This window comes from Gavia stellata, chromosome 21 (genome assembly GCF_030936135.1).
Source record: "Gavia stellata isolate bGavSte3 chromosome 21, bGavSte3.hap2, whole genome shotgun sequence".
Lineage (NCBI taxonomy): Eukaryota > Metazoa > Chordata > Aves > Gaviiformes > Gaviidae > Gavia > Gavia stellata.
The window spans coordinates 15987364-16012774 of record NC_082614.1 but is presented as its reverse complement, the minus strand read 5'-3'; the positions used below and the strand labels follow the sequence as shown (position 1 = coordinate 16012774).

General features: G+C 63.4%; 1 protein-coding gene across 1 annotated transcript; it reads right to left on the bottom strand.

Annotated features, from left to right (window-relative positions):
- Positions 1-22054: 22054 nt before the first annotated feature.
- On the bottom strand, positions 22055-23311 carry CRYBA4 (crystallin beta A4). The gene is made up of 5 exons (XM_059827848.1): positions 23273-23311; positions 23028-23146; positions 22661-22802; positions 22375-22517; positions 22055-22202 (listed from the first exon to the last, which is right to left on the bottom strand). Exons 1-5 carry the CDS (start codon positions 23309-23311, stop codon positions 22055-22057), a joined length of 591 nt encoding a protein of 196 aa, XP_059683831.1.
- Between the last annotated feature and the right edge of the window lie 2100 nt (positions 23312-25411).

Sequence of the window (25411 nt, the reverse complement as noted above, 5' to 3'; positions counted from 1 at the left end):
ACCAGAGGTATTTGGGGCTGGGCTGTCCTTCCAGGCGGGCAGCGTTAATGTTAACAGATTTTGCCGGGTCTCCTGCCATCTCCCTGTCCCCGGAGCGATCACCCGTCCTCCTGCAGCACCCTCCCCGGACACAGCACCCAGCCCCGACGGCTGGGAAATCCCCCACGTCTTCCGCTGGGAAGAGGCTGGCAAGACGACTTGTTTGTTCAAACCATCATTTGAGGTGAGTTTTGTTTCTAAATGAGCAGGGGACAGCACCCAGAGCTTGTCTCATTGACAAACAGTGTGTCCATCGCTTTTAAGGAGACAAGCTGCCATTTCGCTCCCCTGAAAAGCACATAATATGACAGGTGAAATGTCAGAAATGAGACTAAAGGCTTGGGGAAAACATTCTTCAGCTGTGAAGTATTCCCGCTAGGAATGTTAAACCGTAGATTAAACGTAAATGTCTCTAAAAGCCTGGAACGCCACACACTTCATCAGCCGTGGCCCCTGACGTGTACACACACACATTGCCATGCGTGCGCACGCGGGGCTGTTTGGAGTTGGACTCAGCGCCCACGGAGCTCCCGAGATGGGCCCTGGCCGAGGGCAGGGCAGGGGATGGGGAAACGGCATCGACATCTGCCTCCACGCTCAGGGCAGGGGCAGGTTTCGGGCAGGACAGGGCTGATCCCCCCCCCCAGCTGTGGCCAGCACGCTGCCCCCAGGGTCTGCTCTGGAGGGTTTCCCAAACCTTCCTCTCCAAAGATGCTGCCGGGCGCACCGCACAGCTTGGAGACGGGCTGGGGCCGGGCTGCTGCACTGCTGCGGGATGCCGGGGGGATGCTCCAGCCACGGCGAGGGCCCCCCGCACTCCCGTCCCCGCCCAGGGACTCCGCGGGCTCGCAGGTCTGCGGGGATCGCCCTGCGTGACAGGGCTGTATCCATCAGCCAATAAACAGTTCATTGCACTGAAAGAATTATCTTTGCTGGCATTAAGGTCGGCTGTAACACAGACATTATTACTAGCGGGAGGCATATAAGTAGAGCCTGTGGCAGATAGCAGCCTGTAACTCTTTATTATTTATACCGAAGCTCCCGGGAGGCGGAGGCGCGGGTCCCCAGAGCCCGCAGGGACGGCTGCGTTCACCCTGTGCTTCGTGGGGACACCAGGGACAGGGCACCTGCCAGCCACAGCGCCTCCCGCGTGCTCCTGGCGATGGGGTCCTGCCCCCGCCAGGTCTGTGCACCGCCCGGAGCCCTGCTTCAGCCGTGAATAAGGTGGGAGCGCATAAAACCTGGAGGACATTTAGGGACCCGGTGGGGTTTTGGCTGCGTGCTCGGCTGTGCCAGCCACGTGTCGGTTCTGCTCGCCGCGGCCCGCCGCTCACGATGCTGCCGGTGCTGCCGCGCAGTAAAAAGCATCCCGGGGGCAAAGCACACCGCTGGCAGCTCGGGCAGCCGGCGCGGGTGTCTCGGCTCGTGCTCAGTGAGCTGAGAGCCCTTCAGGAATTCACTAGCCACATCCTTTGTGGCATTAAGCTCAATTTTTCTCTAAGTAAAACTCCAAGGAACGCGTGCATGCTTACCTGCAGCACGCTGCCCGGGCTCCGGCAGCTCCCGCCAAGCCCCGGGGCGATGTTAAATGCCAACGCGGCTCAAAAAACCACCGCCGGCCCAGCCACCTGACATTGTCATGGAAATCCTGGTGCCCTTCCGCACTTCCCGAAATTAAAATGTGCCTCCGCTATAAGTTGTTGTCAAAAATAGAAGCATTTTGTCTGTCTTTAGTGCAGAACACAGATTGCATGGAGACATTCAATTTGGAGTCAATTTAAATTTCAATTGTCTGTGAAATCTAAATCAATAGGCTATAGTTCAATGGCGCTTTAATAAAACAGGACATAACAGAGAAATCATTAGGGATTACATATGATAAGAGATTGAAAACAGTGTCTGTGTAATGGTGGAGGAGCCATTAGAGAATTACCTCAAGCATTTGCAAGTAAACCAACAACCTCCTTCTCCTCCTGAGACTAACAAGAAGACTTAATTGTGCTGCAGCGGCTAAAAATACATCTCTGTCAGCCCTTGGATTGGGAGACGATTTACAGGGACATAAAACCATCAGGGTGCTCTGCGGCTCCTCGGCACGGGTCGGCTGGCTCTGCTCCCCGGCCACCTCTCATCCCCCACTGCCGTCCCTCGTCCCTCTGCCCGGCAGCGCGCCGGGAGCTGCTGTGCATGGGGGTGCGGCAGAGCTGCAGCTCCCCTTCACATCCCCAGCAGTGTAACCCCTGTCCCCAGTTAACAGGAAGGTAATTGAGGGTCTGGGCAGCACTGGACACGCAGCCAGGTATTAAGAGGCGGTAACTACCTGCGGTGATATATTACCCCGGGTTAAACCTCCCCCTGATTTATGGGGATGGTGCGACATAGAACAGCTCCCAAACAGCATTATTTAACTTTTATTTGCATTTAATAATAATTCAGTTTTCCTTAGCTCGTTGCAAATTATCACAATCAGGCTGAAGATGAGATTGGATTTCATCAGCCTTGGTTTCTCACTCCTAGATCAGAGAATCATCTGCATAGAAATGGCATTCTCGGGGTGGGAGGGGAGGACGGCGATCACTCATCCGCTGTGCAAGCAGCGTGGCCCTGACCTGGCTGTGCCAGGTCTCCCTGCGAGGCACAGGAGCGGGGGCGGCCGTCCCGGTACCGCATGGGTGGGTGACCCTCGGGGACATCAGCCGAGGGGCTGGCCGGGGAGAAAGAGCTAATGCTGAGCGCAGGGAAGGGGCATGCCACGGCTGTGCCGGTCCCAGCTGCTGTAAGAGAGGTGGTGGCAGCGAGGGGGGAGGAAGAGAGGAGATTGGATGGGATGGGATGGGATGGGATGGGATGGGATTGGATTCAATTCGATTGGATTGAATTGGATTGGATGGGATGGGATGGGATTGGATTGGATTCGATTCGATTCGATGGGATTGGATGGGATGGTACTGCACAGCATTGCATCGCATTGCACAGCATTGCACATCACTGCATTGCACAGCGCAGCACTGCATTGCACAGCATCGCACAGCATCAGATGTGGTTGCACGCACTGCACAGGCAGCTGGAGGTGAGAGCGGGCCCTCCCCGGGCCGGAGGATCGTGTCCCTGCTGCTGGCAGGGAGATGCTCCGGTGCCAGTCCCCGGGGCTGGTGCTGTGCGTGGCTTTGCGAGGGGACATCCCCATTGGCAATTAAACTAAAAGTAGTTTTAATTGCTGCGAATCCCATTTGCACCAGTCTAGGGGGGAACCGAGGCAGCAGAAGACATTGACATAATCGTGAGAGTTTTGCAAGGTTGTCAGAAAAGCCTCAACGGCCAAACCCAAAGTGTCCCCGGCCACCGCAGTGGGACACAGCCAGGGCAGAGAGGTGTGTGCGTGCGTGTGTGGCTGCACGGAGGAGTTTGCTAGACAGAAATTAAACACGGAAGTGCAAGGACTGAATTGACACGGCAATCTCCATCCCTCCTGGGCGGTGCGGAGCGGCTGCATGGCCCCGGCACTGCCCGGGAAGGCACTGAGCTGCTGCTCGAGCCGCTGCCGGGGGGCAGAAAGCTCGGCAGTGCCGGAGAAGGGCTGGTTTTGCCTATTTTATACCAGCACGACAGGGAAAAAAACCTAAACTCAAGATTAACAATTTCAATAACAAACCAAGTGAAGTTAAGGACATTTGAAAAATGTTTTTACAACCTTTGGTTAACCTGCAGTAACAGCTGTTTGAGTGCGTATAAATAAGACTATTCTGTGGAGGAGACAGGAAAAATTGGTTTTATTTTAAAGGACACTGTTTGGCTCCTGCGGTGCAGTGGCATCTGAGGAAATATTGTGTAGCAGCGACTGCGCGTCATGTTTAATACTCAGAAATGCAGCCATGGAGAGCAATACATTTGCTGGCTCCTGACAGCTGGAAAGCTGGGGTGTATTTTAAAAGCAGCTTCTCTCTCGGAAGGAAAATTTTGAGAGGGATGCAGATGAAAAAAACCTTCAAAATAGCCAGGATGCTTTCCGGCTGTGAGGCGCCCAGCCCAGGGAGGCGAGGGTCATGGCTTGGGGATGCTCGGGGGGCGCAGAGGCGGCTCGGCGGGGGCTGTCCAGCTCTGCCTTGCCGGCAGCGCTGTGGCCGTGTCCCCAGAGCATCCCTGCCACCCATGCCTCGGCTCAGGAGCGAGGTGCCCCAGCCCTGGGTGCTGCCACCCACCCTCCCGTCACTGCAGGGACAGGGTCTGCCACCTGCCACGGCCCTGGGAAATACATCCCCTGGAATAACAGCCATAAAATACAAATAATCCCCACTGCCCCTTTTGTTAGAAAAAATCATGGCTTGACTTGGAACCAGAGACGTTCTTTTCTCCACCTGAAAATAAAAGTGTCACGCTGCTTGCCACTTCAAACCCTGCCAGAAAGGACTCGGGAGTCCACTAAAGAGTGAGACTTTAAGCCTCGCCGTTAAGAATTACAAGAGATCCGCTGGGCAGCGTGGAAATACAAGAAATACTACAATGCCAGTGCTAAAACCTAATGAGAAATGGAACAAGCTGAGACAGAAGCTTAACAAGAAATACTGGACAAGTCCCCCAAGAAAAACTACAGGCAGCAGTGGAGAGGAGCTGCCAGCCGGCTCTGCAGCCGTATTGATCAGGGCCGGAGAAATAAGAGGAGGCCTTTGGAAAGTAGATAAACAGGGAGATATACAGCGGGAGAGGTCCAAAACTGATGAAAACAGGAGAAAACGCAGCTTAAATCAAAGGGCAAATACACAGAAAGAGAAAAGGTAATAGGATTTGTGTTTATGGCTAAAGAGGAGAGTTGTGGGGAGGTGATCAGACATGGTGGTAATTGAAAAGAAATGGAAAATGGAGCTCAGTATAAATATTTTCTTGGGAGAAAGTGGGCTGAAAACTTGAAATAAGCCATTATTAATATCAGTTCTAGCCTGAATCTGGGAAGAATACTCAGGGAGGTGGGAGGTAGGGGGGTGTGGGCAAGGGATGGAGAGCGACAGTAAGCGATTACAGTGCAGAACGGCTTCTACCTGCCTGAGGTGGCCCATCTCTCAGCTGTGCCGGGGGTCAGGTGAGGAAGATCTCCTCCGGCTGGGCAGAAGGCTGAGGATCTCCCTTCCTCGCCTGCTCAAAAGCCGGTGGCGATGTCCCCCTGCCCCAGCCTGGGGCCTCCCCGGCCCCTCCTGCCTGCCCTGCAGCGAAGCAATGCTGCTGCAGCCCTGGGGCTCCTCCATGGGGAGTGGGGCTGCGATGAGCTCCTGGGCCAGGGACGGCATAGTGCTGGGATGGTGTGGGGCAGGGATGGTGTGGGGCAGGAGATGGGCACGCAGCGTGGTCCACAACCGCACTGCCTGTGCAGGGGGACACTGCTGACTCCAGGGACAGCACGGCGTTAACCCCAAAGTCATGGGGGTCCAAGGCTCAGGACCAAGCGGAGGCTCCCTGTCCCTCACGGCCTCGGATCGAGGGGTCTGGGACATGCGGCGTGGCCATGCGGGGCCAGGGGACCACGTGCTGCCAGCTGCTGCCTGCCGCCACCTCCCCGACTCCAGTGCCATAAAGCAGGGAGCCGATACACAAATTCTCCACCTCCTGCCTACTAAATCTCGCCTGTCTCTGACTTGCTGCAAGACGCACTCACCAGCATGCAGAAAATATGTGCTGGGTGCAGGAATTTGCAGCCGCCTTGCTCGTTCCGTCAGCACAGGGCAGGGGCTGGAGGCTCCCACGCCGAGGGGCCGGGGCGCAGGGCAGGGGGACGGGGGCTCAGCCTCCCGCGTGTGCACCTTGCACACCCGGGGTCTTTCCCAGGCGAGGGCAGGAGCAGCCAGCTCTGCCCACTGTTCGGGGGGGATGAGCCCCACTGCATGGGGGAGAGCTGGGGCTGGATCTCTGCATCCCACCCGGCTGCAGCGGGTCTGGATGTGTGCACGGGGCCCTGAGCCCCAGGCAGGGTGGGGACCGGAGGGGGTCTGGGTGACATCCCACCGGGTGCAGCCCATCCCTCCCTCTCCCAGCGGCGGATTTTGGGGGTGGCTTCGCAGCCGCCCCAGCCGGGGGGCTATTTACAGGAGGGATGCAGCCCCCCCGCGCCCCTCGCAACTCTCCAGCCGCTCCACCACGGTTGCCATGGCAATGAGAGAGGAAGGTTCCCCTTCGCCTCCCGTGATGCTCGGCGCCAGCATTCCTCCGCATGGCCATGGCCGCGCTGCCGGGCCGCCGCTGAAATATTAATCAGGGCTAATTGCCAGGAAGCGACCCCATCCTCTGTGCTGAGCATGGCAGCTGCTGGCACAGCATTGTCCCCAGCCCACGGCTTGCCCTCCATGGCACTGCGCCGTGGAAGGAGTCCTGGTGTCCCCAAACCTGGCCCGGACCAGGGCCAGCCGTCCCTGCAACAGCAGAGCATCATCAGGCTGGTCCCCCACTCCTCCTAAATGCCGCCAAACCTCCTCACACCGCACTGCTGGAAAGCCAATCTATTCCCCACATCTAAAAAAAGTAATTAAATGGAAAGGTCGTTCTTATTTATTCTTTTGTTAAGCAAGCCCCAAGCTATCGAATAGTCAAATTAAGTCTCGGAAGGGTTTAATGAAGGCTCGGGGATGGAGGCAGGGGCTGGGCGGGGAGCGGCATGGGGCTGCCCCGGGGCTGGGCAGATGCTGTGGAGACCCTTCCCAGGGCGAGGGGAGGGTGGGAGGGTGGGGGGCGGCAGCCCCTCTGCTCTCCCCGGCCGGGGGTTTAGCGGCTGCTGCTGCTCAGAAAGAAACTTTTGTCTTATCCGGAGGCAGATTTGGGAAAAGCAAAGCAGGGGCAGCGGGTAGGCTCTCAGGAAAACAGCACATTGGTTCAAACAGCTGTTTGCATTGCAAAGACACCCACATACGACGGGGCTGCCCCAGTGATGGCAGCGTGGGGTGCACCCTCCGCGCTGCACCCGGCAGTCACTGGTGCTGCCGGGCAGGGACGGGGCGGCAGCAGCACCGCAGCTGCAGCCCGATGCGTTACCCGCGCAAGAGCGCAATATTCACAGGGGAAGAATTTTTTTTAATAGGGCCCCATGGAGACATCAGAGCAATTTTCAAGGAGGTTTGAAGCCACCGGGAAGCTTATTAGATACGTTCTGCAGAGTTAATTTGATGTTGGTAATCAGTGAGCAAGTTAAGCAGTTAAGGAGATGGTGGCTGCTGAACGGTTTGGCTGTTTAGCCTGCTTGTAAGCAGTGGTTACTAATGAGTGGTTCATGAATATGAATGAGAGATGATTACAGTGTGGAAAGGGCAGTCAGCAAACCATAAACTTAATTTTAATCTTTTTATTATCAAAGTCACGTTATTAATAATAGACTTTACATTAAGACCAAGCTTCACCAGCCAATTACGGCGCTCCCTTGCATCCCCCAGCAGCGCTCAGCACCGGGCTCCGCAGGGGGCAGAGGACGGGACCCGCTGCGCTGTGACGTGCCCATCACCAGGGCATCTGGTCTCTTCCATCAGCGCAAGCCAGACCACTGGCGACCCTCACCCGCCCCCCTCCCCGGGGCTGATGCTTGTAGAGTGGTACAAGGAGCCAGGCGCTGAGTCCCTCTCCTCCCCAGGGAGCACAGCAGCCCTGTCCCGCCAGCCACGAGCATCCCGGTCACTGCTGCCGCCACGGGGGTGGCACATTGCAACTGAACACTGTCCCTCGCTCCCCGAAAAAGGACGGTCCTATTGTCTCCGTGTCTGATTAATTATAATTATTTTCTCATGGCACTATCGATATGGGCTGCTGGTGTAATGAGGCAGCAGTTCCTGTGTGAAATGCTGAAGCAAGGAATGTAGAACATGTTAAAAAATATTAATCTACAAATGAAAATGATTTTAATTGGATTCTGCCTTTGGGGTCGGGTCACTGTTACATTTTCAATCAGAGTTGTCCAGTCAGCAAAGCAGCTGCACAGCCCTTTCAAATGGAAACGGCGAGTGGCTCGCAGAGGTTAATAGGAATGTTGGAAAATAAATAGGTTATTGATTGATAATAACAATAAGCTGACTCCAGTCCTACCTTGGTGACCTTCCCTCACCCAACTTAGAGAAAACTCAGTTAGCATCTAATTATGGATCGCCTTACAATCCCGCGTATTAATGAGAGCACGTGGCGGAGCGGAGAGCCCGAGTGCAGCCGGCTGGTGCAGCCACGGCCGCTCCCGAAGGCACCGTGCCCCAGGAAGACGGCGCCAGGAACCCCACGGCTCGGCCAAGCCTGTTCACCAGAAATCACCCTGATCCCTGACCCTCCCCAACCCTCCCCGCCGCTCCGCAGGCACCGCTGCTGCCAGGGCCACCCGTATCTGCTGGGCGGGTGGGAACTGGGTTTTTGTCTAGTGGGCTTCTCACCCGGGAACAGCCAGACTGATCTATCAGCACACCGCTCACCCGGCTGGGCGGCCGGGAGGCTTTTCCTTTATAAAGCATCCCTGCCTGCCGGGAAGGCGAGTCCCCACGAGGTGCCGCGGGGTGATGCTCGCCCGGCTGGGGCTGCTGCCGGCGCAGCCATGGTGCGCTTTGCTCTAGGCAGGACTTAAATATTTACCCTGGTGCCCAACCAAGTCGCAGCCACTGCCTTGTTCTGCGAAGGTGGAAGAAGAAAGGATGGTGGCTTTGCACCCGCGGAAGTTTGTAACTGATTATTAATTGCTTCAAGATGTGCCAGGATCTCCTGTCTTAAGCTGCGGCTTTACTCGTTATTCTACACATGGCTTTTGGCTCTGTTTGCTTCAAGATATGAAATAGTCATAACCAAAGTGGAAACAAGTGGATTCCAGCCGGTCAGCATGGCTCTTCCTTGCCCGGAGGCGAGCAGCCACGCCGACCGCCCCGGACAGCAAGGCACCCACTTAAACCCTCCCCACGGGGAGATGCCATCGCTGCCTGCACAGCAGCGTGCGGCAGCAGGGTGATGCCTGCGGCTAACAACATTTCCCCTTTCAGGTGCGTCAGCCGTTCCCTGCTTTCCCCGGGTTTGTAGGGCTATTTCAGTGCAGACCCTCCCCATACGGCGAGCAGGGCGACCCGGCTGTCCCAGCACAGCTCCCAGTGGTGCACGGCTCCTGGCAGTGCGTGGGTCTCTGCAGGGCTCACTCTGAAATGGGGCTTGGCGGTACAGGAGGCAGAGCATTAGCTGAGGCAAATGTGGTTCCCTGGCTGGCACTACCACAGCCCTGGGTGTAAATGCCATTAAAAGGCACCCAGAAAGTCCCTGAAACATGGTTCAGTTTGCACTGCCCATCTTTTTATCATTTTCAAAATATTAACTCAGTGGAGCATTAGTTGTGGGAATGCGAAGTGGACAGAAATAAATTAAACCAGGAGAGAAGCGCAGTTTGGGACTTCATGATTTTAATTAGTGTTACTTCCACCTTCCTAATGAGGTTAGGTCAAGAGGCCGCATGTGCAGCCGCATTTCAATCCACACTGCAACACTCGGGCCAGACACAATCCCCCCACGGTGTCCCTGTGAGGAGCTGGGGACGCCAAACACTCGACACTTCCCAGGATCAAGCTCCAGGACTTGGGGAAAAGCCTCCCTGAGGGTCAGTGTGATGGGTGCGCTGCACGGTTACAGCTCTGGCATTGCCAGCCGCCTCCAGCGCCCGCGGGGTGAGCACGGCTCCGTCTGCTTCCCGGAGTGAAGGTAGGGAGGGGGAAATGGAAAATCAGTCATTTTTTTTAATGTTTTTGCAGATGTGGGAGCAGAGGCACTAAACCTCTTCATGCAGCGCGGTGCAGCTGGGACTTGGGCAGAGCTGTGGGCACTGGGATGTTTCACAGCTCCTGAGCTACATCCACCCCCAGCGAGCATCCCGTGACCCCTCCGGCTCTCTGTGCACCCGCTCAAGGGATCAGTGCCAGTGCAGGCCAAGCCGGCCAGGGTGAAGAGGGAGAGACCTGGGGGTGGGGGTGTCTGGCAGGGCTGAGCCTCCCCCCGCGGCAGCAGCAGCCTCCCGCACTCTCGAAGCTCCGGACACGGCCGCTTTGCCCCGTGCTGCCCCAGGACCTGCTCACCGGGCTGGCACCCTGCCCGCCGCCCCACGTCCCTCGGCAGCTCCCCGGCCAGCGCTGGGAAAGGCGGTGGTGCTCGGGGCGTTCACAATCCCGCTGGCGAAGCCCTTCGCGCCGGGACCCTCCGCGGCTCCCCGCCTGCGGTGGCAGAGGCACCCACGCCACTCGCAACGCTGGTGGAAATGCCACGTATGGATTCCACAGAACGGCTTCGCAATCTGGCGCAAACGAAGGACGAAGGACACTTCTCTCGCCGGTCCGCGTGTTCTGTCAGCGCGTGGCTGAGAGGCGGGCTGCGACGTGTCAGGACGCTGCTGTCGCGGGGGGGGACCCACGGGGGCTGGCTGCGGCCTTCCCGACCCGCACGCAGGGGCACGGCGGGGCAGGGCCGGAGCTGGGCCCCCTCCCCGCGGCCGCGGGATCTCCACCCCCCCGGGCAGCAGCCCGCAGGCGCGGCTGGCGGCGGCGGGGCCGGCGGGGCACGGGCCGTCAGCCCCTTCCCCGGGGGGCTGGGGGTGCCCCGCAGCACCCGGCATCAGCGGCCCCGCTCCGCCCGGGGCTGGGCTGGGCCCTCTGCCCTCGCTGCTGCCGCCGGCTGCCGGGGCAGCGCTCGGGCAGGGCACCGCCGAGGTGCGGGCAGGGGTGCGGGCAGGGATGCGGGCAGGGCACCGCCGAGGTGCGGGCAGGGCTCGGGCAGGGGTGCGGGCAGGGCACCGCCGAGGTGCGGGCAGGGGTGCGGGCAGGGGTGCGGGCAGGGGTGCGGACAGGGCACCGCCGAGGTGCGGGCAGGGGTGCGGGCAGGGCACCGGCGAGGTGCGGGCAGGGCTCGGGCAGGGGTGCGGGCAGGGCACCGCCGAGGTGCGGGCAGGGGTGCGGGCAGCGCTTTCCTGGAGCACGAGCTCCACCTGCCGCCGCCCTCCCGGGCCGGGCCCGGCGGCCGCCCAGCGCCCCACAGGCGGGGCCGGGCCGGGCAGGCAGCACCCCGCACCCCGGGCCGGCCCCCCCCGTCGGGAGACGCGGCCCCGCGGGGGGGAGGCGCTCCCCCAGCCCCGGCCCCGCGCTGCCCGCGGCTCCGCTCCGCCGAACCCCCCCGGGACCCCGGGCACGTCCCCGCCGCGGTGGGTCCCGCGTGTCCGCGCAGTGCGGGGACGGTGCCCGCCGGCGGCTCCAGCACCGCACCCCGCGCTGCCCGGGCGCGCTGCCGGCGCTGGGTGATGCCACCTCCCCGCCCCAGGGCCGTCCTCCGGCAGTGCCCGGGGAGCTGACACCCCTCCTGCCCCGGCGGCCGCGGGACGAAGCCCCTTCCCCGGGCCGGGCACCCAGGGACGGTGGCATCTCTGTCCTCTCCTGCCCTGACACCCCGTCGGGCGGTCCTGGCTGCTCAGTGGGATGCCAAGGCGGCCTGAGGCGAGAAGCACCTGTCCTGGCCCCCACATGCCCCACACTGTGCCCCACGGCATGATGCACATGGGAGCTGGGGCACCCCCAGCCCACCCTCGCCCGGCTCCCCCAGCCCCCCGCGCCCCACAAAGACACCAGACTGCGGGGTGGTTGCACACTTGCCATGTTCACAGCAGACATTACAGGCAGTAGGGACATCCTCGGGGCCGCGGGGACCCACGGGACTCCCACTCGCACTGGCTGAGGCAGCCCCAGGCCCCCCTTCCCCAGAGCATCCTCCCCCCGTGCCAGCGCTCAGCCCCGCTCCTGCACCAGCCCCACCGCGGCCGTGCCTGCTCCCACCGCGCCGGGCGAAGGGCAGCAGCGGGGTCCCGGCAGAGCAGGGACAGCCCCGGCCAGCTCGGGCCGGTGTGCCCTGGGCAGGATGGTGCACCCCAGGGCTGAGCGCCATCCCTGGACCTCTGCCATCACTGCTGGGGTGACCTGGCCCCACGCCCGCCGTCGCTGCAGCTGGTAAAGGGGGATCTGCACATCACATCCCGCTTGCGCTGCCACCTCCCCTCTTCAGACAGCTCTGGGGCGCAGACAGACAGGCTGACCCCTCTCCCAGCCAAGGGAAACGGGGGGCAGGGGCGGGGAGCCCTGATGTGCTGGGGCAGAGGGAAGGAGCAATCCGGCTGTTTTGTGAAGCCTCTTTCAGCCCCCGGCCCTCCTCTCTGTTCAGAAGGGGTGGCCCTGCAGGGGGGAGCAGCCACCCGGCGGGTGCCGGTGGCCTGTCCCCACCAAGGGGTCCGTGGGCAGCACTTGCTGCCTGAGGGGGCTGCACTCGCCCAGTCTATCCTCTGGGCCATCTGGGTGACTCGTGGTCCCATCACTCGCCCCCGTGACCAGCCTGGGGAGGTGACCCCTGGGCGACAGGCTGGCTGGAAGGCTGCTCTGGAGCTGAAAGGGGGGGCCATGGGAGCAGGGAGGACAGCCCCTTGCAACGGGTGGGCTCCAACAACGCCAGCCCAATGCTCATGGTGCTCCTGACCTGGGCAGGAGCCCTGAACCTGCCTGCCCCAATGGGCACCCGCCTGCCCTGTGCCCAACCCAGCTTGTCCTCCCACCCCCGGCTCCCTCCCATCCCCACACCTCTGCTTGACCCTCTGCCCCCAGCCCGCAGCAGGGCCCTGCCTCCCCCTTCAGTCAAACACAGGAGCATCAGCCCAAAAATCCCCCCTGGTCCCAGCCCTGCGAGGAAAGGGAGTCGCGTGGTTAGGGGGTTAAGGCGGAGGTCGGGCAGCCATGGAGCTGGGTGGGGAGGGGAGCCCCGTCAGCGTCACAGCCCGGCAAGACCCCCGTCCCAGCTGAAGGACCAGGCTGTGGTCGGTGCGGACCAGGGATGCCAAGGGGAGGCAGGCAGGGGTTCTGCATGAACCTGGGCACCTGGGACACCCTGCTCCGGCTCTGCCTTCCAACAGCAGGCAGGAGAGCTGCTGTCGGGTAAAACTGAAGCCGGCCAGCGACACTGGGTTATTGGGGAGGTCCTTGCCATGGGGTTAGTGAGCACAAGCCAAAGCCATCGAGGACAGAGGAAGAGAGAGCAGCTCGAGCTGGATGCTGGCCAGATCCATACACCCCCCTGGACACAGCTGCCCTGACCCCTGGTTGAGGCAGCCCCCCCAAGCCACCCCACTGCTGTGTTCCCCAGCAGCCACGGTCTGGGATGCTCTCATGACCAAGCCCCTGTCCCGGCCAGCAGCACGGGGCCACCATCCTCTCCTGGCGCGCAGAGCTTGGTTCTGCCGTGCTGGGCATCGCAGCACTGCTGCTGGTACAGCCAGCACTTACTGCTGATGGTGTCTTACCACGAATCGCTAGCCTGCACGCCAAACCCATACAGATGGGCCACATCCTGGAGCCTTAACCCCGGCAGAATCCCTGCAGAGGCAGGGGACGTTTATCTGGCCATGAGACGGACAGAAAGCAAAGCATGGGCTGTGGCCCCGTCCCAGCCTTACGGCACCCTGGCTCTGCCAGGCAGCCGGCAGCAGAGCCACCCTCCACCACACGCTGCCCACTCCTGCCCGTTCGGCTCGTGGCCAGGGGGGACCCTGCGAGTACCAACCCAGCGGTTAGTGTTAGACGCAGCCCTCGGCGCCGTGCAGTTAGTCAGGACCACGCTGCCAGCAATGGCTTCCACATGCATCAGGGGTCACAAGATAAACTGTGGAGAGACAAAGGGAGTGAAGAGAGGAGCCCCGGAGCACCCTGCAGCTGCCCCGGCATCCATGTGCCGATGTGGGGAGCAGCACCAGACCATTCCCCATGACGGGTGAACTGGGGCCCCAGGAGAGTCCCAAGCTCAGGCTCCGGTGGGGCTCATGGCAATAGCATCGCTTTTTGGCTGAATCTCTTTGCAAACTGGGTTTGCTGGACCTTTACGGCCATTACTGATTGTTATTAACAGTTTCCACATTGTCCTATTTCCACTCAGCCTCTTTTCTTCATTTAGCCACATGAAATTTCTTGGAAAACACAAGGCCAATAGGGAAATTTTCAGAGCCCCCCAGCCTAGGCATTTCCTTTCCATCGTACCAAATGGGAGACAAAGATGCTCAGCAGCACTGAAGATCAGGCTGCTGCAGGTTAATAACCAAGAGTCCAAGAGGAGGCCACCGTTCATTTGTCATGGTGAATAGCGTCCGAGAGTTAAAGTGCAAAGAGAATTTGTTAGTAGCAATAGAGAAACAAGTCAGGAACGATTAGTACAGGTGGTTAGTAACAGAAGCACGGCACAATTGGTCTGACTTAGAGGACATAGATACTGGAAGAGAAACGAAGAGAAAAGCAGCAACGGTTAGTTTGTTTAATTCAGTTCAGGAATGTGTTAGTAACAGAGATCTACTGGCTTAAAAAGGAACTGAAAAGCTTCTGCTGATAAAACCATTTTAGGCTCCTAGTCAGCAGCAGGCTCCACAGGCAGACCCGGGCACGGCGTGCCGGGAGAAACCCTCTCCTCGTGCTGGCGAGGGCTGCCTGCGTGGGGCAGGGGCTACCGGCTGCCCCTCCTGCCCGCTGCGGGGGCTCGGGCTGCCCGGCCCTGCCTGTGCAGCCTGTCACCGACGCAGCAACACCGGCACTTACAAACGCACTTACCCAGCTTTTCCGTTCCCCTTTAAGGACAGCGCTGGCTGCCCGCGGTTAGTGGGAGGCGAGACAAGGCCGGTTAGTAGGGCATGCGCTGGAGCTGGTTAGTGGGTTAGTCCGTTTGCCAGGGGCTTCGGCACCCCTCGCAGAGGGGGCGGCCGGGGTCCCGCCAGGTTAGTAGGTTAATATCGGAGCACAGCGGCAGCATGCAGAGCCGGTCCCGGTCAGCCCCGCCGCCGGCGGAGGAGCGCTTTCCCAGGGAAGTCTGCCTGGCTCTCACAGAAGCAGCGGGGCTCCGGCTCGTGAGAGCAGGAGGCGTTTTTGGGCTTTGCCACTGGATTGAGATTTGGAAATGTGTTAGCAGAGGGTTTAGCCTGCGTAATATAACCTACTCTCTGAATTAAATGCTTTGCAGGGATCTGCCCCTATCATCCATGCTGGAGAGATACAAAATGTCCCGAGCAGCATATGCCCCCACACAACACATTGTTTCCCAGCCCCGGTACCGGTGACGACAAGATACAGGCTGCATGGAGGAGACAACCCTGGCAGTGCCGGACTGTGAGTCGGCATTGCGAGGCTCTGGGGTATGGGCACTAAAGGAGTGGAAGAAGCAGACAGCGGGAAGGGGTGAAAGCATCGCTGGCGGTGCCTGGGGCAAGGCTACAGGCAGCTCTGCAAGAGCAGGGCTTCTGCCGAGACAGCAACGCCTGCTCCAGGCCTCCACCGAGCTCCCGCTGCCCGTGGAGGGAGGACCAGCAGGGAAAACCAAGACGTGGAGCAGAGGAAAGGTGCCCAATAGCTTATCCCCTCCCCACCAGAAGCTGCCTCTCCACAGGGCTGCCCGCAGGAGCGGGCGGCTGAGCAGGGCTGATGGCCGAGGGGCGTCAGGAGCAGCGGCTCTGCACCGTGCCCCGAGAAATAAGGCTGGGAAGGGGCACCCAGGCCACCCTCTGCCCCGTGTTCCTCTGGGTCACCTCCTCCTGCAGCACTAGCTGCCTCTGGTCCCCACGAGGATGCTTCTCCATTTTGGACTTCAAGGGGCTGTAACGCCTGCCATGAGCTGTGTCTATCCTCAGCCCCCAGCCCGCTGCATGCCCAGCCCTCCTGCCTGCTTGGGGGACGCTTGCTAGAGCTGGCAGTGGGGTGATGGTCACACCCAGTTATGGGGCCACTGTCAGCCCCACACAGCCCCACGGGGCCATGCTACAGGCTTCTCGGGAGGAGGACACGCTGCCCATGTCCCGCCCTGTGCTCTAGGCTGCTCCACAAACCAGGTGTTTTCTCAAAGCAGAGTAGAGGCAAGGTCCCACCGGGACATGGCACCAGCAGTGCAGGGCACTTCCAGAGCAGAAAGCACCGGGCCTTTGCCGCCAGACAGAGGGATAGGCAGGATCAGTGGGGACAACCAGGATCCCTTTGGACTCTGGCCATCATGTCTCCTTGAGGAGCTGGCACGGCTCCACTCCTGTCCCCTTCCCCTTCTCCCTCCTCCTACATTGCATTCAGTGAAGGGGACAGGTCTCATCCTGCCCGTGCCCTGCCTGTCGCTAGAAACGGCACAGGGGGAGACCCACGCGCTGGGTCTGGCTGGGATGGAGCGGCAAGAGGGAAGAGGACCCCAGCACCCTGCAGGAAAACCGCACGCACAGGCAGACCCGTGTCCTCAGGCATCACCACCACGTCTCTTCGGCCGTGTCCCCCGCAGTGGCCAGGCTCGTGGCTCCGGCCCATGGCAGCCAGCACCGGGTCACTCTGCTGGGGCTGGCCCAGCTCTGGCATCCATGCGCGGGTGGCAGTGGCAGCTCCCGAGCCCGGCTCCCCTCTGGGCACAGCCAGTCTGGCTGGGCAGGAGCTGGGGCTGTGCCCTGGGGCTGGTGGCACTGGGGAGTAGAGATGCTGTGAGACCCCGGGCAGAGCGGTGGCCACCCCCTCCCCACCACTGTGCACATGCAAGGGACACGCTCCCTCATGCAGGTGGCCCTGGGGACGGTGTGACCCTGCGGACCCAGCTGGAGCCTGGGGAGAGCCCAGAGGGGATGAGACCCTGGGGAGGAAGGCTGGCTCCCAGCTGCCCAGAGCCCTCCCAGGTTGCGAGCGGTGGGGAGAGCATGGGGCTGGCACCACCCACATCGCCCTCCCCGGGGGTCCTACCTGTGGTCACCGGCTACGAGAGTGCCGTGCAATGTCCCCTTGTCCCGTCTGGCTGCTCCGCCGCCACGGCTGCGCAGGGGACTGTGTGTGAACAGACCTCAGGTCAGTCATTAGCAGCTGCAAAAGAAAGCAACCAACGCAGCAAAGGAGAGCAACGCAGCGCCGTCACCCCTGGGCAGAGCCGAGCCGAGCTGGTGGGGGATGCATCGTGCTGCTGGGAGCCTGGCAGGAGGGCCAGGCAGGGCAGGGCAGGCAGGAACGCAAGCAGAGCCTCCCTCGGCTCCCCTGACATCCCTGCTGCTCCCCCGACACCGCTGCAGGATTAAACCCCTGAGGTGACATCCTCTGCTCAGAACCCCACCACTGCTGGCATCGCTCCTTGTCCACACAGGGTGGCTGAGCACTGCCCAAAGCTGGGGGCAAAGGAAGGGCCAGATCCTGCGGGACTGGGATGTAAGACCTCTGCAGAGGTAGGTGCCATGCCAGCAGCTGAACCTGCCTTGCATGGCTTCCCCATCCCACGCGCGGCTGTCCCGGTGAGCGGGGACCGGCCCAGGCGTCCTCCCAGCTCAGGCAAACTAACACCCCTGTCCCGGCACTGCCTAAGGGCACCATGGCAATGCCCAGCTGCCTCCTGCAGCGGGTGCTCCCCGCGCCCCATGGGTGCCCACCAAAGGCAGCGCTGCCCCTCAGCACCCAGGTGCTCACAGCAGCTCGCGTGGCTGCGGGCAGCTGGTGCTGAGCTCGGCTGTGGGCAGCAGTGGGGCAGAGGCAGGCAGGGCAGAGGTGGAGGAGCTCCAGGCCACGCTCCCCGTGGGGACCCGCACTCGCCCCCTGTGCGGGTCCGCTCAGCAGCCCACCGCTTGCTCAGGGGCACCCACTGCCCAAGGAAATGCCACCTCTCCCTCCTGTGCCTGTCCCCGTGCAGAGAGAGCGGGACAGAGCCGGACCTGCCACCAGGCACGGGGGGCACTGGGAAAGGACCACGCCAGAAATGGTGGCAATGCCCAAAACTGTCTGTCCCTGTCTGCTGCTGGAACTGCCTGCACTGGGGGCTGGGACTGCCTGCCGCTGCAACCGCCTCTCCACTGCCACTGCTGCTGCCCCGTGGTTAACTGGGTCAGTCATTCCTGTGCGTGCCACAGGCGCTGGCTGTAGCGGAGCTGCAGGCGGTCACCGCCGCGCTGCGGTGGGTGCCGCTCCACCTCTGCAGGGGTGCGGGTGCACACGGCCAGCAGCAGCAGCCAGCCTGTGCCTGCAGCCAGCCTGCACTGCCGGCCCTCCTCCTGCCCTGCTCGTGTGGAAAAGCCACGATGGCAACAGGTCTCGGGGGAGCTGGACCGTGATGACTCTGCAGTTCAGCTGCCAAGCCGCTATCGCTTCCCGCAGTTCATTGCCACCGCATGTCGTAGGCTCTGCCTGCAGGACAGTCCCTCCCATGGGGACAGCGTGTCCAGGCAGCATTTGCAAACCAGCTGCCATGGGGCCGGGCAGCGGGAGCCAGGCTCAGCTCGGCGGGAGCTTGGGCAGCGGCCGGCACCCAAGATGCCATCAAGCATCTAGCGAGTGGATTCCCCGCCTGGATCGGAGCAGGAGGTGCCTGTGGTGGGGCAGGCGGGACATGTCCGCATGGGGTGACCGCTGCAGGACGGCCTCTCTCTCGCCCAGCAATGAAGCACATCCCAGGAGACACGGGGGCAAAAAACAACTCTGTGCGAGCAACACTTAACCGAACACTTGTCTTGTGCACGGCAGCTGTGAGCTCGAGCTGCCTCCTGCCACAGGGGGTTGGTGTCACCTACCTACGGTGACTGAGCACCCAGGTGCAGCGTTTGGGTTAAGCGGGGGCTAAAACCCCCCTCAGGCAAAGAGGAGGCTGGAGGGGAGTGCAAGCTCCGCCGCAGGCAGGAGCAGGGAGGTGAGGGCAGCAGGCAAGCTGCCCGCGCACAGCCGGCACGCCACCGCCGCGAGCTGCCCGTGTGCTGCCGCCACGCCGCAGGCGCAGCGCTGGCTGCTCTGCTGCCGGTGCCCAGAGAGGCGATCGCGGTGCGGCGTCTGGGCACCCCCGACCCCCCGGCTCCCATCAGGGGGGCCCACGCGCCCCTGCCCTCGGCCCAGCCAGCGCTGCCCGTCCCTCGCTGCCAGCCGGCAGAGCCCAGGCTCCCGCACAGCCCGGGCTCTGGTGCTGCCGCGGCGCGCCGGGCGCTGCCTCCCTTTACCTGCAGCTCCCGGGGCTGGGCAGCCCGGGCAGCCCTGGCAGAAGGAGGGGGAGAAAGGCTCCCTGCAGGGCCGGCCGCCACCGAAAACCTGGTTATTTCTGGGCTCCTCCTGGCTCCCCGGGGCGGGATGCAACTGCGCACACAAAAGGCGGCGAGACAATGGGGGAGAGAAAATGGCTCCCCAAAAGGAGCCCGAGGAGCGCCTGCCAGGTTAGCTCTCTGCAGGGGGAGGGCTGTGCTGAGGCACCCGGAGGGGTGCCGGCCCCCGCCTCTCCTTAACCCCCTACCTAAGATCTCCGGGTTTAGGAGAAAATGGTGGTTTCAAGACAAAGAAGTAAGCCCGCGATTTGGCTACGTCTCCTTCCAGGAGCACTGAAAATCAGGCAAGGATCCGTTTACCTGTCTCGAGCCCTATTCTGGATGAAGTTTCTGGAAGAAAAATACAGACAAGCGGTGCATGGGTTAATGTTAATTTTGGCGGGGGGGCTGCAGACGGTGCCGGCGGGGGCCAGGCTGCCGGGTCCGCCCCGGGCATCGCCCCCCGCCCCGCGCCGCGCCGCGGCTGCCGCCCCCAGCAAAGGGGGAGAAGGTGGTGGCTCCCGCCATTGCGGGGGGCTTCGCGGGGGAATGACCTGTAACCAGGGAACAGGAATATGCGGGGGGGGGGGGGGCAGTTTTTGGAGACGGAGCGGGCGGAGCAGCCGCGCCCGCCGGCCCCGCAGCCTCCCGGGGCGATGCCCGCAGGACCCGCCGAGTCCCGGGGCAGCTCCTCTCCCCGCTCCTGCCCGCGCATCGCGGCCGGGGCGGGGGGGGGCGGCCCCCGGGGCTGCGCCGGAGGCCCCTGCGCCCCCAGCCCCGCCAGCGCCGCACCGCCCTCCGGCAGGCAGCGGGGAGAAACGCGAGCGCGGCTTTACCTGCTTCCCGCGGCAGGGCTGGGCTCGGGGGCCGCCGGCTCCGCTCGCCCCGGGCCGCCGCGCAGCCTCCCCGTGCCGGAGCTCACCGGAGCGCGTCCCCGCGCCCGCCGCCGCCGCCAACTCCGCCTCCCCGCAGCCCGCCCGGCCCCGCCGCCGGCGCGGGAGGGCGCCGCAGCCCCCGCCGGTCCTTAGCGCCGCCGCGGCGCCCGGGCCCCTTCCCCTCCCCTCCGCCCCGCCCCGCGCCCCCCCCGCCGCCGCTGCGGGGTCCGCCGCCCCCCCCGCCGCGTGCCGTCTGGGGTGGCGCGGGGGACGTGGGGTGGGGGCTCGGGGCGGGGGACGCTGCGGGCAGACCCCTCGGGGACACGGGGCGCGGGATCCGGCCGCGCTCGGGGGGGGGACGGGACGGCAGAGAGAGCAGCCCAGCCCGGGGGGGGGGCCGGGGGCGCAGTGCCAGCACGCGGGGGGGGGGGGGCGGCAGACCTCCATCCGGGGGGCCGGCGGGGCCCCTCCGCAGCGCTCTGCAGCTGCCGGGCTCTTGCATTGTTCTCCGGGTCCCCGCCGGGTCCCCGGGGACCCCCCCCGTCCCGCCGCCAGCTGCCCGCCGCGCCTGGCTGCGCGCTGGCCCCGCTCCCGGCCCCCCGCGGCCCCCCGGGGCCCTGGGGCTGGGCAGGGGCGGGGGGGGCTGGCCAGGACCGGGCTCCCCAGCAGATGTGGCCGCGGAGGGGCCGGGAAGCTCCGCTCCTCCGGCTCTCGCTGACTGGTGGCCCCAGATGCGTTTGTCCTGGGGCAGCAGGAGGGTTTCACTCAGCCCGTCCCACAACTTTTTGTTCCTTCTTCTGTTCTGCATTTTTAATTATGATTTGCTGCGGAGAGAACCCCGTCCTGGGCAGCATCGCCTCCGACGGTGGTCCTCCTGCTGCAAATGTCAGGAATGGGACATTTTCATCACATCAAACCTTTTCTCCAGAGCTCTGCTGAAATGAGAAATTTTTCCAAACCAGCCTTTCCCTGTCACATTTTCAGCTTCAGTTAACTGCCGCTTTCTCACGAGCTGAAAAAGATGGTTTATCAGCACCAGCTCCTGACAGCTTCTTACTGCCCCAGGTTTCCTGCAGCAACAGCCCAGGGCCAGGCAGGGAGGAGCAGGCCCTGCCTGTGCCCACTGCGCTGCCGGGGCAAACGCCGAGCCACGAGCCCGCGGCATCACCTCGCTGCTCCCGGGCCAGCCCACGGCTTGGCCTGGTCCTCCGCACTGCTGCGGGCAGAGGGGCTCGCCTGCCTCTGCCCTGGGCTGCCCGCTCTGCTCTGGGCATGGGAGGTGCTGCAAGGCCGGCGGGTGCTGCAAGCTGGTGTGGGTGCAGGGGTGTGTGCATGAACGCAGGGGTGTGTGCACAGGTGTGTGCATGGGTGCAGGGGTGTGCACGGCGTGCAGCTGCAGCTTGCTGGATCCTGCAGCTCCTTCCTGCTCCCAGGCAAGGCTGAGGCTCAGCAGCGGCTGCGTGGTTTCTTCCTCAGCCTTCCTCAGCCTTCCTCAGCTGCAGCCGGAGCTGCAGCGTGGCCCCGGGCAGGTGCTGGCAAAGCCGATGGGGTCTGCGGGACGGCGGGGATGTGTGGGTCCTGCAGAGCCCCTGAGCTGGCAGCCGGGCTGGCGCAGGGACGGGACAGACAGACAGTCCTTGCCAGTGGGCTGTGCAGCTCTGTGCAAGGGCTGCACTGCTGCTCCCGCTGGCTCAGCACCCGGCTCCTCACCCCTGCACTGGGCCTGACCACCGTGCCCCGGCCCCCGGCCCCACAGCTCCTCGGGGGCTGGCAGGGGGGCCGAGGGCAGGCCATCGCACCGCATTGCTGCTCCATGTGTGAGCTGGGCCGGGGCTTCGCCTGCCTGCAACAGGGATATGTGGATGCCTGCGCTGGCTGCAGGGACAGAAAAGGACAGTCGTCCACCCCATCCTTGACCCTGCAGAGCCCCCGCCCTGCCCTCAGGCACAGCATCGCTCCCGGCCATGCACCCCCGTGGCACCCCCTCCCCAACTGCCAGCGCGCCGCCTTGGACAACTGAGCCTTTATTGAGCTTTGCCCCCGCCGCCCCGCGGGAGAGGACGGTGCCCAGGACGCACAGCCGGCGGCACGGCGGCTCCGGCACCGGCGGTTACTGCTGGACCCTGCGGATGGACTGGACCTGGCCCGTCTGCGCGTGGGAGCCCCACTCCCGCACGTGTTTGTACTCGCCCGCGCGGTTGTCGCTCTCCAGGAGGTACTGGAAGCCCCGGTACCCCGGGTACTGCGAGCAGACCCACCTGCGACAGAGCAGAGCGTGGCGGCGGCTCAGGGCTGGCAGCACCATGAAGCACCCTGTGCTGTGGGCGCTGGGCAGGGGGCAGGGTGCCAGCAGCTGCCAGAGCATCCTCAGCTCCGGTGTGTGCCCCTGGTGCCGGGTCCTGGCAGGGTGCAAGCCCCTGGGGTACTCACGCGCCAGAGCGGACGAGGAAGGAGCCCACAGTGCTGCTGCCCCAGCCCAGGGCAGGCAGCGAGGGGCAGTCGTCGCTCAGCTCCCCCCGCCTGCCCTGGAAGTTCTCCTGCTCAAAGAGCATCAGCCTGCTGCGCCCGTGGTCCTGCCGCCGAGAGGGGCACAGCGTTGGCACGGCTGCCCTGCCCAGCCCCCCGGCCGGCAGCCGGCAGTGGGCTCCAGGGACCAGCCCGGCGGTGGGCTCCGGGGGCCGGCCCCGCAGCGGGGAGCTGGGGCGGGGGCACTCACGGCGCAGGCGATGGGGCGGAAGGAGCACATCCTCTCCACATGGTAGGCGTTGCTGCCGCTCCACGCCTCCCAGCACGGGTACTCGCCACGCTCCAGCACGAACTGCTGCCCCTGGAAGCCACAGTGCTCGAAGCCTGCCCACCTGCCAGGGGCGGGAGGGGGGGTGAGACCCCCGCGGCGCCCACCACCCCACTCACACCCAGGGCTGTGCCTGCTGCGCCCCGTGGGGACAGGGTCATTTTCCAGAGGAGGCAGCCCTGTGGCTCGGGTGGCAAAAGGCACTGGAGACCTCCATCCTCCACCCCCCCTTCCATCCGTGGGGTCCCACAGCACCGTGGGGTGGCAGCTCCCTGTGACCCCCACTCACGCCCCGCTCTCGATCTTGCAGGAGCGGACGGTGCTGAAGCCATGCTCCGGGGTGCTGTAGCAGTCGGCAGTGAACTCGTGCTTCTTGCCCTGGAAGAAAGCCTCGTCCCACACCACGATCTGGGGAGAACAGAGCAGGTCAGGGGGCTCTGTGGGTGCAGAGGCCCCCAAGAGGACGCTGCAGGCCCATGCCTGGGCGTTCACGGGGCTCAGGCTGAGTCGCTGGTCCTCCCCAGGCTCCCGTACCTTCCAGAGACCAGAGGATCTCCTGCAGCGGTGGGTCATGGTGACTCTGCCGGGGCACAGGGGAACGGGACCGTTAAAGCCTTCCCTGGGGCTGGTGCGTCGCTGGCCCCCGCGAGCCTGGTCTCACCGCTGCAGCCTGGCCAGACCCACCAGCCCTGTGCTGGGGGCCTGGCCCTTCCCTGGGGCCCCCACGGCCCGGGACCGGGCTTTGGGCCATGCTTGCACAGGCAGCGCAGGCAGATGGAGGCAAGAGGCTGCAGCCACCCACCCCCTGCTCTGCTCTGTGGGACTTGCTCCAGCCTCAGCCCGGATGAAAATGTCCTTGGGAGCCCACGCACGTCCCTCCACCGGCGCGTGGGAGGCAGCGATGGGGTTGCTCCAGCTGGAGCAGGCGCAGAGCACGGGCTGGGGCTCTCCCTGCCACTCGGTGCTGCTGCCTGGGACGTGCGGAGCCCTGGGTGTCCGGCTGGGCAGCCTTGGCTCTGGCAGCCGTTCTGGCAGCACAGCACAGCACCTCAGCGGCATGAGCATGCTGCTGCCCGAGCACGGGGCTGCCCATGCCCAGAGAGACTCCTCCCGCAGGCAGATCCCTCAGCCAAAGCCCCCCATGCAGGCAGCCCCGGCGCAGGCAGCCCAGCGCAGGTCCCCAGGTGTGCTCACCGTGTGCGGGCAGGGCCAGCTCCCGGGGCTGCAGCCAGGGCAGTGCTGAGCCAGGAGTGCTGCAGAGGTGGCCACATGCCCACGCCGAGCAGCAGCAGCCTGCCCCGCTGCCACGGCCAGCGATGCCCCCTGAACCCCCGCCACCATCCCCCCGGGACCCAGCCGTGCAGGGCAGGGGCAGCTGCCGCCAGACTCCCACGCTTACCTGGGGTGAGGTGCTGGTGCCCGGGGAGGTGACATGTCCGGCAGCCCTCCGGATGGGTTTTTATAGCCTCCAGATAGAGACAGAGCCCAGGAGAGCATTACTGAAACCCCTAACTCAGCACATGGCTGGGAGGAGGGACCGGGCAGAACAAAGACTATGCTGCAGAGAAGCTGATGAGCCGGGACACCATGGCTCCCGCTCCCCCGGCCCACCGGGCACGGGCTCTGACCCCCGGTCCCGCAGCTCCGGAGCTGGGGCATCACCCCTGCGGTCTGCTGGCACTCCTGCCACGTGCCCTGCCCCAGCGTGCGGCTGGGCTGGGACCATGCTCCCCAGCTCTGGCAGCGTTCCTCCTGCCTGCGGGCAGCACTGCCTGCCCCGTGCCTTGGCTGGGGGTGCGGGGAGGTTTTCTCACTCACATTTCTGGGAAGTAGGAGGAAAGATGCATCTCCGTTTGCGGCAGCGTTTGCTCTCCCTGCTAGGGCAGAGCAGCTCTCCCCAAAAGCTGGGTCAGCTCTTATGCAGGTTGAGCACACAGCAACTGTGAAGCACGTAACAAGTGGGGACCAGGGGCACGGGAAAGCAAGGGGCAGGTTTGCAAAGGCATTCGAGGGACTAAAGATGCAGATCAAGACTTAGGGAGTGCTGCAGCAGCCTCCTGCCTCTGTGCACAGGGACCTGGGAAGAGCCTGCTGCAGTCACATTTTGTACCTAAATACCTTCAAGCTTTGCTCACGGTGACCCACACACACACCAAATCATCCCGGGATCATGCTGGGAGCATGCAGGGCTCCGAGGGCTGGGCACCTTGCAGAGGCACCCACACAGCCTGCCCCTTGGGGTGGTGAGCAGTGGGGCAGCAGCGAAAGGAGGCTGTTGGGCTGGGTGGCAAAACCCGTGTCCCTAGGTAGTGCTGTGTTTTGGGACAGCATTTGCCAAGAAACTGCTGGGTGGCTGAGCTGGAGCACCCTCCTCCGTGCAGCCGCAGCCCTGGCAGCCCCAGCAGCCCCGGGGCAGCGTGGGGGAGGCAGAGCAGGCGCGCACAGCAGTGGGGGGGCTCACACGCAACCAGCCGCTCCTGGGTCTCTCTCCCCGACATCTGCAGCCCCCAGGAAATGTGCATTTGGCACAAGTTGCCCCCAGCCTCTCGCTGTGGCCTGAGCTACACTCAGCTTGCTGCCAGTCACCAGCGCGGTGACCACAGCTCGCTCGCTCTCCGCAATGTGCCCCGGCACCAGGATGCGGTCGTGCAGAGCCTGGGCTGCGGCTTGGTG

Excerpts from the sequence above, each read along its gene's own strand:
- CRYBA4 (XM_059827848.1), bottom strand. The coding sequence starts at position 23,311 with ATGACCCACCGCTGCAGGAGATCCTCTGGTCTCTGGAAG. Across the intron at positions 22,803-23,027 it reads TGCAAGATCGAGAGCGGGGC|GTGGGCAGGCTTCGAGCACT; the intron begins GTGAGTGGGGGT and ends CGCCCCTGGCAG. Across the intron at positions 22,518-22,660 it reads TCCGCCCCATCGCCTGCGCC|GACCACGGGCGCAGCAGGCT; the intron begins GTGAGTGCCCCC and ends TCTCGGCGGCAG.